Raw genomic sequence first — 13399 nt, forward strand, 5'->3', positions numbered from 1 at the left:
AACATTGCAAACACATTTTTATTGTAAATCTTGCTGCGCGCGTTCAACTTTACAATTCAAACGTATAATATAAAATAAGGTCATTTAAAAATATAAAAGTTAAAACAATCAAAAGTGTAGTCGCTTTAAAACAGCCGCAAGTACAAAAAACAAATCTGTATCGAGCAGCGCGAGTTGGCTTTCTAAACGGATTTGAATCAGGATTAGGATCGGTTTTTGGGGTAGGGTTTTGGTCTATCCAAGGGGTCAACACTTACATGCGTGGTCTAATACCATACTAAGTTGGCTTCTCTTTCTTCCCTTTCTTTTTCGGTCAGAACAAAACGAACACGTTATCCAAGTGTTCTTGGGGAGAGGTCGGTCAAAAAATATATACATGGCGCCCTCTGACTGAAATGATCGTTGGGCTGGGATCAGAGGGAAGAGACAAAAAAAAGAGGGGCAGTCTCGAGAGAGAGAGAGACGGGAAGAGGGTGCTAAAGTGCGAGTGAGCGAGAACGAGAACGGACGTATCCAGAGTTGCAGAGATTTTGGCATTATATTAAGTGAACGCCCGCTTCAGGAGATGGCGCACTCCATCTCGCCGTGCTTGGGCACACAGTCCAGCACCAGGGCCACCGCCCGGGACATGTAGGTCATAGTTCCATAACTGCCGCTGGGAGCACTGCAATAGATTTCCAAAAATCAGTAAAGGGGAACTAGGATATGGTATGCAAATCAAAAATGTATCATTGAATGAGGCATACAAAGATTCTAAACTCTTCCCTATATTCAACCCTTTTTGGCCATGCAATTAGTTAGCCTTACCTGTCGTAGAGGTGCTGACATATGTAGGCGGCCCCTCCGCAGAGAAGCATTCCTGAGGCAGCCTGCTGCTGCTCCTTGCCGTCCTTGATCTTCGCGCAGCACAGAGTGGCATCGCCCTGAACCTTGCGCTGGTCTTCGAGGAACAGCTGGTTGGCCTTGTGCACCAGGTGCTCCACGTAAATGATGCCACCAAGAGTGGGCACCATGTTGTGCTCGGTGACAAGGGTGAGCACCATAAGAGCCTCGACCACCAGCTGCCTGTACTCGGGCTGTGGTATCTGGTTGAGGGCCGTCTCCACCTCCAGGGCAAACTTCAGTTCACCGGGGGTCATCTCCTGGGTGAGACTTTGCTGTAGGACACGTCCCTCGATGGCCAGACCCTGGCACTTCTCCAAAACGGTCCAGACGCGCGAATAGAAATCGCGGGGCACTCGATTCAGCGCTCCGTCCAGTCGCCGGCGGCGCAGCCACTGGCCCTGCCTGTCGTCAATGGTGGCTATCAAGGCGTCCTCGCCCTCCGGATCGCCCAGACCGATTTGGCTCTTCTTGCTGACGCGGCTGCTCTTGCAGCTCACAATGGACAGATTGCCACGGGCCACTGAAATATAATTACAGATTAATATGTGATATATATGATCTCGGCAGATCTTGGCAGACTTACCGCTGCTGACGGCAAACTCCTTGCCGCTGAGTATGTGGTACAGGAGATTCTTCATCTCGAAGGGCGAGAGGTTAAGTAAATGCTCCGACGCCGCCTCGCCGTCGCAGTTGAGGGTGCGGGACAGCTCCTTGGCCATCACCTGGATAATCAGGCCCACGCGCAGGCGCAGCATCTCGTGGAAGAGCTGCGGCTCAGTGCGGATGAACATGGCCAGGTAGACCATCAGCTCCTGCGTCAGCATCGCTGTGCTCTCATCGTCGCCATAGGCCTGAATCAGAAAAGGAAACACGAATAAGTGAATTGTTCCCTCTGTGCGACAGCCTTGAATATTATGAATTGCTCACATCGTGGATGAGCTGTCGCAGTTCGACTTCCGGCAGTGGCGCCGTGATGGTGTGCTCGTTGTTGGGCGGCATTCCCACGGTGACCTGCTTTTGCCGGACGAGCAGATCGGTGACCGCCTTGGCCAGATCCTCGACCCGTTTGCCCAGCATGCCGGCCGTGTGACGGACGAGTCCCCAGAGCTTCTGCTGGCAGGCCTTCTCGTAGAGTCCCTTCAGTAGATCCCGCACGGTCACCACGCGTCCCTCCTCCAGCATTCCTTCGGATTGGGAAGAATCGTTATTCTCATGTGGGCTCATGGTGTTGTGGTTGCTAGTGTTGCTGCCGATGCTGCTGCTGCTTATGTTGCTAGTGTTGCTCGTGTTGCCAATGCAATGGACATTGCTGCTGCCGGCGGCGGTGGCGGTGGCGGAACCCGGATTGGCATTGCCATCCGCATCGGTGCTAGTGGCGGCTGGAATTGTAACAGCATCGATGATCACCGTGGGGAGCACAATCGTTGGGCTCTTTTTGGCCCCTTCACCTGGACCACCTGCACCACCTGCACCAGCAGCTCCTGCTGCACCTCCTGCACCACCACCAGCCAGTTCCAGCACCACCTCATTCCCAAACGTTTGCTCGAGCTCTTTTGTGTTCGTTTGGTTTTCATTATGGGTTAGTTGGGGTTAGGATTGGATTATGGTTTTTGGTTTCGGATTGAATCGCAATTTGTCGCATTTTGGGTTATTGTGAGAATGGTGAGCGAACGGGTCATGCGGGATGTGTTTGTGTGTTTTTGCATGTGGGGTTAAATGCGTGGTCGGGCGAAGAAAGTAAAATAAAATGTTAAAAAATTAATTTAAGTTTGAAAAACATGGCCAAAAAGAAATAATTAAAATGTGGTTAATATTGCTAATAAGATATAACTTAAAGCAAAGCCATTTCATTTGATATTAAATTGAATTTATGGTATATGTATACTACCGAACTTCTCTGAACACAATTTTTCAAATATTTCAACATATTTTAAACTCCATTTTATGATTGGATTGCTTTTGAACGAAAAAATTAAATTTAAGTTGTAACCATTCAATTAAATTTACTAAAATCTAAAGGAACTGTAATTTTAAATTAAATTTTAAGTCATATAAAAAGATCTTAAAAATTATATCTTGAATAATTAAAAGGCCAGAGAAGTTCGAATGTAATAAAACTAGTTGTTTTAATATAATATATGTATGTTTTCAAAAAACAAAACCCAAAGCAAAGGTATGATGCATTTTTAGATGGAGCATACGACATGAAAGTTTTGAAAATAGCACATATCACACCAAATATACACCAAACAAAAGATATGTTACATAGGATGGAAACCATAAATGTGAAACTAGTAAGAAGAAAGGACACGAATCGAAGTTTTGGCCAATCAGTGGAAGTGTACATGGAGAGGGGGATTTAGGATATAGGAAACCGGGTATTTCCAATGGATGTGTGTCTAGAAAGCCCGCACAACAACAACAACAATCAACACAAGACGGATGGACGGACTTACCGGCGGCTGCATTATTGGCATTTGGAGTCGCATTGTCATCCGATTTATTCTTGAATCCCAGGCCAGCTGTTTTGTACGGTACGATTACGGTACGGAGGACGAGGTACGAGACAAAACGACAGGAGTACGGGGTAAAACAACAGAATGAGAACAGGATATGCTAAATAAATGGCTCTTTTCCAAGAGACACAATCTATTCTAACTATTCTTCAAGAGCCAATTCAACAGTTAAGAGTGTTGGAAACCAAAAAAAATAATACAAAGATTGTTAAATCCGACGGGTTTCGAATTAATCCTCCTAACTTCATATTTTTTAATCGCGACTTTTATAAATTTAATAGATCTTTTTGTTAAAAAATGTTTCCCTTGTTTAAATTGTGTAAGTTATGGAACTAAAGTGTTAATAGCAAGATCCGATTCTTCATCATTATACCAACAATCTCAAGCCTAAAACATTTTAGCTATAGTTAAAATTTAACCGAATGTATCAAAGTGTGAGCGGTTATCGGCGTGTATTATTCGCAGGTGGGTGTTTTTTTTATTTGGTTGTGGATTTTGAAGAAGGTGTGTGTATAATGTACATTGTTCCGGGTGTTCTCTCAGCCCGTTGTAAGAAACCTCCAATTGAAAAGCATTAAGCTGCCCCGAAACCTAGTTTAACGTAGAAAATTTGAGCATTGGTTATTTATCTGGGCTCACCTGTGTTGAAGTCCAGTCCCTGAGTGTCCACCAGGTACTGTAGGATGTCGCCCTGCTCCTCGAGATTCTCCGTTTCGCGCAGCATCGCAATCAGTTCCTCCACCTCTGTGTCCGCAAAATTGGTTTCGGCACGATGGCGTTGTATGAGAATTTTGGGCACTGTTACTATCAAAATCGCAGTTCGTAGCGAAGGTGGGCCAATCGAAATTATACGTAAGAAATGAATGAAAACAGAAGGCAAGAAGCAGAACGTAAAATTAACAAAAGTATAAAAATTAAGAGGTAGGAGATATCACAAACCAATAAAAAGTTTATAATTAAATGGATGAGCTGAGGTTGAGCTAATAAACTTATCGAATTTCTATAAACATAACTTTCGAAAATATTTTATAACAGCTATTTGACATTGCAGCAAACAAAACAATTTCTATTAATTAAGGAAATTTCTTAACATTTGCATACTTTACATTTGATTATGCCTAATACGCTAATCACTTATAAAGTACATAGCTTTAGTTTAGTTTACTAGCTTCCTCCAGCAACTCAAAGAATTTAAAATTAATTAATAAACTGTAAGATGAAAACCAAATGGCAGACTAACTCTCTTGCTGGCGGACGAACTCGCTGCGTCTGTCGATCGCCGAGCGGCTGTGGTGCGGATCCACCGGATAGATATTCTCCCGGATGGACAGCTCGTTGCCCAGATGCAGTGGCGAGTTGGCGGGTCCCTCCTCCGGGGTGGTGGCGAAGACACTGACGTGGCTCTGCTTGTTGGCCTGCAGCCAGGGAGGCGGCACAATCGAGGAGAGGCGGCGTTCTGTGAGCGGAGAAGGTCCCTCCATGCCCAGGTTGTCAGCTGAAAAGCAGAAGGAAAGCATTAATGTCAAGGAGTAATATTCTACGAAGGCAAAGCCATGACTCACAATCCACATTGATGGAACGCGTCTTCTTGATCGCTCCCTTGCAGGACATGCGGCGCCTTAGGGTCCGCGGACGCAGCTGTCCGCCGCGCAGATTCATGGTGCTGCGATTGCTAAACGAGCGCAACAGGTGCTCATCTAGGTAGGTCTGCACATCCGGATGCAGACGGTCCGGGTAGCCGTCTTCCGTGCTGCCCAGGAAGCTCAGGTCCGTGATGGCCGAGGTGTTGAGGAAGTCCTTCAGGCTGCCCAACATCACGCGGGTGCCGTTGATGTAGCCCGACTTCAGTTTCCTCATCGTCTGGATCATGGCCAGCGGAATCTTGTCCTGATCTGTGGATTCCGCACCGCATCCAATTGGAACTCGTTAGCTTTTTCGTTGTCTCTTACTTTCGGTTAATAGATATGAGTATGTGGATCATGATCTGGTTGGGATGCTGGGCAGTGGGTTGGGTTAGGAGCGATGCTTAAAAACTACGGGTTAGTCACACAAAAGTACAACAACGGTAACCGATAATATAAGCACAGGATTCCAGCACCATCGGCAATTAGTCTGAGTTTTGGGTGCAAGCCAAATGCAGTGGGAAAATTGATTAGCAGCAACAGCCACAGGGATTAGCAATTACTTAATTATATTTATTCACAGGTTTTGCGTGGATTTTTGTTTAATTATTCATAAGATGCTTTAGCTTTATTTCAAATACATTTATGTATGTTTGTATTTCTCTGAGTTCATGTAACTTTGTAATACCGCAGGCTTGACTTTGGTTGGGATGGTCTACATTTTGTGGATTGTTTTGAAACGAGTTTGGTCTAAAAGGGTTTTGTTTTATGTTATGGACGTGTAAATAGAGATAGTTAAGAAGTTCGAATATCCAAAGAAAGCATGGGATATAGAGCACACAAAAGTACCTTATCCATAAACTGTACACCTATATCTTGAAGAAAGTAATCGGAATAAAAAATATAGCTTTTATGAAAACGTTCTTCATTTTAATAACTTTTGGTTCCGACAAAAGTAAATCAAATTGTATGGTCAAAAGTTTTCAGATTCCTTATAAGAAATAACCAATTTTGAAAATATCTTTCACAAGATATTGGTGTATACAGGGTCGCAACAAGAAAAAGGATTTGGATTTGGGTTCAAAGATAGTAGAAAGAGCAGAAGCAATCAGGCCATTTACTAAGCAGACACAAGCGGGGGTCAAAGGTCATGGATCACAGATCGTTTGCATATAGTTAAATCAATTGGTTGTTGGCTTTTGTGTGTATATAGGGGGTATATATTATATAGTATATCGCATATATGCAGTGGTTTTTGGAATCAAGTGTTTTTGCCATTGGGTGCAGTGGGGATCGGATTTGGATTTGGATTGGAGGTGGCAATGCAGAATCGAGCTGGGTGGGTTTTTTGCTTATTGCTTTTTTGTTTTTGTTTTTTATTTCGGGTAGTTACCTAGCATATAGTGGGTTGCCATTAGTGTGATTGTCGGCCTGCCCAACATGTGACGCCAATTGTTGGTCAAGAATGCTAAATTTGTGGTAAAATTGCTGGCAAGCAAATCGGGATCGCGTGTTGTATAATATTCTTCATAGTCGATATGCTGTGTAAGTGTAGTTGTTGTTGCAGTTGTTGTTGTGTATATTTATTAAATTTATTTGGGATAAAATAAAGAAGAGAAAGGATTTGTTTTGGTTTCGATTTTCATTTTTTTTTGTTGTATGCGATATTTCATTGGCCAATTTTCAAGGGTATTGGGGATGGAAAATATGGGTGTAAGGGTGTAAAAGTTCATAAAAGTCCAGAGCAGAGCGTTGAGAAATAAAATAACTAAACTAAGGCTACATTAAACTAAAAATAATATATTTGCGGTCAAAATATCAGTAGTATTTGCTTATAAATGTCGTATAAAGGGGGATATTAATATCCATTCTTTCTAAAATTGGGTAAATTTAATAGACAAACCAATTTATTTCATACTGTTATTTAAACCGCAGCTGTATGTTCAAAGTATATAAGATGGATGTGTGTGTGTGTGTGATTGTTCTTTAAACCTATGTATAAGTAGTCTATGGCATTTATGGTCGAGTGTGTGGGTATTACCATAACCAAACTAAAGCTAACTAAAAGCCAAACCAACTAAAAGCTCAAAGGAAATTTAACAAAATTCAGAACCAGCTGCCCAATGTTCGGAGTAAGCAAAAAGGTCAAGATGTCATTTACTCTTCAATATGGAATTTATTTTTGGATGAAGACAAGACAAAGCATTCAACAGACCGCAAATTTCCGGACCTTGAGCAACCGATTCAATTCTGAATAGAGTTAACGAGTCAAGTGGGTGCATTTGTGTGGTTCGAGTGTGCGTGTCAATTAATTGATAAACAATACCAATACCAAAAGCAAACCCTTGCAAATTAATCAAATCAACAGAGCAATTCACAAAAGATATGGGGAAACAGTCGGGGGGAGCATAAAAACCCGCGCACAATAAACATTAGAATAAGAAAATAATAAAAAAGACATGGAGTGAAATAAACGTTAAACGTCGACTCTCTCTCTCCGTTGACCGACCTAGGTGGATGCGCTTCAGCACCAGGGTGACCAGCGGACGACCCAGCAGATCCCAAGCGGACTTGAGGAAATTTATCTCGCCCTTGAGGATGTCGATCATGAGTTCGTTATCGGAGGCGATATAGAAGCGCGACAGGTCGGCGAACTGATGCGTGATAAACGGTAGAAATCATAAGTCAATCATCGAGTACAGTGATGCAAACCGATCGGCCCTAGATGAACTTAAGATTAAATTAATTAAACTCAATTCATTTTTTTTTTCCTGCAAATAATTTAAAAAAAAATACTACCCAAAGTGTCAATTCCAACAATTAAAATACAAAATTTAAGTTAAATTAAGTGAAATTATTACTAAGTATAGAAATATAAAATAATACTTTTTTAACAAGCCAATTTTCCATGATATAATTGTTAGTATTAGTCTCAAAGATTTTGCATTATTTTAATAAAATAGGAATTGAAAACGCCACGACCGGTTTGCATCGCTGACCAAAAATACAATAGAAAGTGTAAAAACAGAGCAATGGGGCAAGTGGGTATTTTCGGGAGTCTGGGAAGAGGTGGCCGGGTTTCTTGGATAATTCGAGAAGGCTAACTGGACTCCATTGTCACTCACCTGCGGCGTGAAAGCAAATATGCGATCCTTCAGCGAGTACAGCTTGCTGGTGCTGAGGATGCCCACATCACGGGATTTTCTGCCGCTCAACCCCAGCTTCCGGTTGCGGCCCAGGTAAGTGTACAGGTGGCTCAAAACACGTGCTGGCTGCACCTCTATGGGAGCCACCTCGGCGATCGTCTGCACGTGTAGATCGTGCTCGGCCAGCTTGTCACGGATCTCGTTGTCCTCGGCAATGATGACCACCTGGACGACCACGTCTGGTTTCTTTTGAGCTCCCAGGCGACGATTCAGCGGATCCAACTCACCCACGGCAAGGAAACCCTAAAAAGGTTTAAAGAAAAACAACATTAGAAGCAGTCGTGGATAAGAAAATATATCTTTTAAAAATGTCTAAAAACGATGATTGCAATTTTTGACCTAACCAATTGCCCGCAATTGTACGTAGCCAGATCGATATAAATACTTTACAGGGTCGCTAAGGCTTTCATCTATCTTTAGCAACCAGAAACGTAGAAAACAAAAGCTCACCTCCTGCAGCAACCTTCCGAGGATGAACAGGGACTGGCCCCACAAGAAGGGACACCGGCCAACCACTTCGCGGACCTGGGATCCTGGCTTCTGGTACTCGAAGCCCACCAGATCCTGTGGCACCGCATAGCTCTCCGGCACGAGGAGGATGCCATCCTCCGAGCGCACCATGATCTTCTCCAGCCGGCTAGCATACTCCTCCACAGAACGTTTGTCGCTCTGAAAGGCGTGGAACAGGATCAGGTAGCAGTAGAAGAGCGGCCACTCGCACTCGATGTTCTCGAACATGCGCAGTTCCCAGCGCTCGTAGTAGAGCCTGGAGGGATCCTCCTTGGGGGTGCGGTAGCCATCGCGCAGGAATCTCTTGCAGCCGTACTTGCCCTGCAGTCGGGACAGGATCGCATCCTTGGTGTTGTGGATCAGTTGGGCATCGTCCACGGCAAAGGCGGGAAAGCCGATGACGCACAGCAGTCCGGAATCCAATTCCTTGCTGTTGGACTCGCGGGGCAGCATTGACTGGAGCACTGCCTGGCACTTGTGGGCCTCGTCGGCCAGCACATGGATCACACTGGCTGGCCCGCCGCGGGCTCCGAACAGATCCAGCTCGTTCATGGCCTCCAGCGCCGCCTTGGCCATGCCAATGGAGCTGGCATTCAACTCCGGTTCACCTGGAAAACATAAATATATCAATCTTCGATCACATAACACATTATAAAGCTGAATATTTGTTTAATAAGAACCAAACATATTATTATAATCAAGCAATTCATTAAGTTCGTAAGCTCTTTATTATAGATTTGATTTATATTAAACCATTTACTCACCATGATTGGTCTTGTCGCCACGCTCCCATATCCCGTAGTCAGGAATCGAGTAGGCCGACTCAATGTAGAAGACCAGATTCTGGATGAACGACACCTCGTCCAGGGAGAAGACGATCTGCAGACCCGAAGCCGTCATCTGGGCCAGGATCAGCAGGTACAGGGAGACGGCATCGATCTGGAGATGGCCCCACTCATTGTCCCCGACCACGGGCAAGCCGTTCTTGCTGGAGTACTTGGCGTGCAGGGAATCGTAGGGACTCTGGGTCATCTTGAACTTTTCCACCTTGTCCTTCTGGTTCATCATGGCCATGAGCAGGCCGCGCATTAGCTTCACACAGCTCTGCTCCAGCTCATAGCACTTGGCCCGATCCTCGTCCTGGTCGGCAATCTTCTTGTACGCCATGGACAGGCCCCAGACGGCCAGGATGCAGTAGACATTGTCCCTGATCCAGGCGTGAGAGTTCACATTGGAGGCGGGGAAGAGGCCGGTGACCGGCTCCTGGTGGGCCAGGATCAGCCGATGCACGATACGCTGGTAGTAGTCCAAGCGGACGCCCGAATTGCTGCGGGAACGCATCGTCGATTTGGATGTGGTTACCTTTCCGGTCAGTTCTGTAAGAAAGGGGAGTTAGTTAGCCTTTATTTACTTTTTATGGTACTTCTTATATTCCGAAAAATATAATCATATTATTGTTATACTGTTCCTATTCCGATTATATAGAATGTTCACGATCTATACTATATATTTTATATTGTGCATACAGCTGACATAGGCATGTGTAATATATCAACTTCTTGTTTTCAGACATACATGGTTATTTGTTTATTTTGGTTCTAGGAAGGTCAGCTAAGTAAGGTCTAGTTCCGAACCTCACACATGATATATTTATATAGGGATCAATCGGAACGGATTAATTGACCTGCGGAGATGCGATTGTTGTTTACCCTCGACGACGCGGGCACGCTCAACTTACATAATGTCGGGTCGGATCGGATGGGATCGCCTCAGATCGTTTGTTGTGGTTCGGCGGAGTGGAGGAGGCGGAATCTCAGAGCTCCCCGGAACAACCCGCGACCGCTAGAACCCGTAGAATGCGTTGAGTTCGCCGCGAGGACAGCGCATTCTCTCCGGGATTCGGCGGGTGGAGTGGCGCACAGCTGCCGTGCGAGTTTCGAAGCCTGGCAAGCCACTTATTTGCGAATAATTCGAAAAAAATTGTGATTAAACTAATGCACTAAAGTCAACTCAATGTCATACAGCGTGACCGCGCCGGACCAAACGAGAAATACCAATTTGGTCTCAAAAATATACTATAAAATACTATTTTTATATTACAAAATACCACTCTTAGCCGTGTCACCCACCGCAGACAGTTTGCCGAGTAGGGCATACACAAACCATCTCTTGTTGTCAATTGGATTCTGATTGGAAATAGCGGTAATTCAAATTCAAAAATTATGGGAAAATAATCTTAAATAACTTGGTATTGAATAGTTTAAAATGTATTAGTATTATAGATGGCTTACATTTTTTTGAATGGATAGCTTAAATGCTCTGGTTTCTATGGCGCCAAAAACAATATGATACCCAAATGTTTGATAGCTTTAAAAGCTACCTTATGCAAATATAAACATACAAACACAAAACAATATAAATAAAACATTTGCGGCGTGTGAAAATCCCGAAGCATTGCAAGCCTACGTCTATAATGAAAATGGTTCTCACTATCTATGGATTTCGGAGACACTAGAAAATCCGGTCTGAGCTCCAGTTCTGAGCGAGCTTGAAAATCGCACTTGGAAAAAGTGCTCTCAGTGGCGAATGGGAAAAGTACACGAAGATTGTATACCCTTCAAATCAAATTACAATTTAATACGAAGTAAAATACGTAAAATAAAAAAATAGGAATCGACTATGGTTATATCGGGTGGACTTTCTGAACCTTTAACACCTTTAATTAAACTTATAATAACTTCTCATTTTCAAAGTTCCAAAACGAAAAAAAAGGTCATGTTATCCTGACATGCCACATGAACGATGGCAAGTTGTGTGTAGGTTATCCATTACTTTGTAGCGAAAAGTAGTCCCCTTTTCACTAGATCCCACCGCCACTAAGTGATTCAGAACCAAAGCTACGGCTCTCTGATCTTTTACTTTAAGTAGTGTGCTAGACTTGTGAAAGGCATCAGTTTCAGAAAAGCTATTGCATTGATTCAGACTAAAAGCTATGGTTCTCCGATCTTCTATAGCATTGTATCTCTGTCTGGTGTTATTATCCAGCTGCTGTGCAAGTAAGTTTTGTTTCAATTGAAATTACAGTTTTTTAATAAACTAACTATGGTTAAAAAGCAAATAAAATTTTATTTTGGATAATGCTAAAAACTTTACAAGCTGATCTTTTAGGAAAACGATACATTAACATATCGGGAAAAGCAAAAACAGGTTTTCGATGCAGTTTATTACAATACAAAATCGAGTTTTCATGGCATTAACATGTGTACGGATAAAACCCAGCTTTTATTTTCATTTTTCAAAACTAGTCATGGGGTTTTTGAAATACAAGAACTATTTCCTTGTGTGCTATGTTCCTTCTACTTTATCACGGGTTTTCTTGATAACTGATATTTGAATTGGGAACTAGTTTCATATGTATGATTCCTTAGCGGATCTTTACTATAAACACTCTTTTCTTTCGTATTATATTCCTTATAACTTATGCCTCGAATTTTATATTTATTTTAGAGCCCAAGCTCCACTTTGGCAGCTGTCGAGGATCGGGCCAGTGCCGCCTCGTTGAGGACTGCCTTGCGGAGCCGGGATTTGTTCAGGCCGAGGACTCCTCCGAGTGCTTGAACACGGTTTGCTGCGTGAGGCGCCAGTCGGAGTACTCGCAATCGGTGGAGAACTACTGCAGCCACGACCTGAAGCCCCACATTTCGAATGGCGAGGTCACCAAGGTCCGGGAGTTCCCCTGGATGGCCATGTTGCTGTACGGCGATAGGCTGCAGCCAAAGTGCGGAGGCTCCCTGGTGGGTCAGAGGTGGGTCCTGACCGCCGCCCATTGTGTGCCCCGCCATGATTACGATGAGCAACTGCGTCTCGTTCGCTTGGGAGTGTGGGATGTGCGGCAGGTGAAGGATTCCCAGGACTTTCCCATTGCCAGAGTCATCGTTCACGAGCTGTACCGACCCGCCGAGACAACGGGGACCAGTCTGGAAAAGCATACCCACGACATTGCCCTGCTGCTTCTCAGCCGCAGTGTTACCTACTCGGAGTTCATCCAGCCAATCTGCCTGCCCTCGCCGTACACTCCCTCCCGCGGGGATGCCTATGTGGATTACAGCCTGACCATCGCCGGTTGGGGTCGCACCAGTGAGCTGACCACGGACACCAGTCCGGTGAAGATCAAGGCACAGGTGAGTGGCTGGTCGCGGGACAGCTGCAAGAAGCTCTACGAGGACGTGGGTGAGGCCCAGATGTGCGCCGGTGGCGGTGCCTCCAGGAAGGGCAGCTGCTTCGGCGACTCCGGCGGCCCAGTGATGGACGGCAACCAGCTGGTGGGCATCGTCTCGCTGGGGGAGTCCAAGTGTGGATCCGACCGGGGACCCATGGTGGTCACGCGGGTGGAATCTTACGTGGCCTGGCTGGAACACCACCTGCTCACGCGTCCTAAGACGAACAAGCACTCGCAATTATTCAACATTTTCGTTAGGAAAGTTTTTAGCTAGTGTGCAAAATTGAAAAAGTTTCGCAACAAGTCAATATGTGTGCCAAAATAATGCTCTCTCTGTAAATAATTAATTGTACCATGTATTTCTTAGAACTTTTTATAAATGTATTTTTTTTAGCCAATTTTGAACAATAAATGGTAGTCTAATACTTACTAAAAACCCAA

General features: G+C 44.4%; 2 protein-coding genes across 14 annotated transcripts; one reads left to right on the forward strand and one right to left on the reverse strand.

Annotated features, from left to right (window-relative positions):
* Nucleotides 1-10760, reverse strand: LOC108016841 (probable phosphorylase b kinase regulatory subunit alpha). 13 transcript variants are annotated; one of them, XM_017083679.4, is made up of 13 exons: nucleotides 10478-10760; nucleotides 9504-10115; nucleotides 8680-9347; nucleotides 8149-8472; nucleotides 6417-6564; nucleotides 4964-5293; nucleotides 4642-4896; nucleotides 4041-4199; nucleotides 3342-3407; nucleotides 1813-2435; nucleotides 1469-1736; nucleotides 808-1405; nucleotides 1-664 (listed from the first exon to the last, which is right to left on the reverse strand). In XM_017083679.4, the coding sequence occupies exons 2-13, from the start codon at nucleotides 10078-10080 to the stop codon at nucleotides 559-561; spliced, it is 4122 nt and encodes a 1373-aa protein (XP_016939168.2). In that variant the 5' UTR covers nucleotides 10081-10115; nucleotides 10478-10760; the 3' UTR covers nucleotides 1-558. The 13 variants fall into 13 exon arrangements, with proteins under 13 accessions (XP_016939168.2, XP_016939166.2, XP_016939169.2 ...); XM_017083677.4 differs by having other exon boundaries at nucleotides 4041-4205; XM_017083680.3 differs by lacking the exon at nucleotides 6417-6564 and adding an exon at nucleotides 7533-7677.
* Nucleotides 10761-11647: 887 nt separating this feature from the next.
* LOC108016792 (venom protease) lies at nucleotides 11648-13399 on the forward strand. The gene is made up of 2 exons (XM_017083559.4): nucleotides 11648-11795; nucleotides 12247-13399. Exons 1-2 carry the CDS (start codon nucleotides 11732-11734, stop codon nucleotides 13230-13232), a joined length of 1050 nt encoding a protein of 349 aa, XP_016939048.2. The 5' UTR covers nucleotides 11648-11731; the 3' UTR covers nucleotides 13233-13399.

Source organism: Drosophila suzukii, chromosome X (genome assembly GCF_043229965.1).
Source record: "Drosophila suzukii chromosome X, CBGP_Dsuzu_IsoJpt1.0, whole genome shotgun sequence".
Taxonomy (NCBI): Eukaryota; Metazoa; Arthropoda; class Insecta; order Diptera; family Drosophilidae; genus Drosophila; species Drosophila suzukii.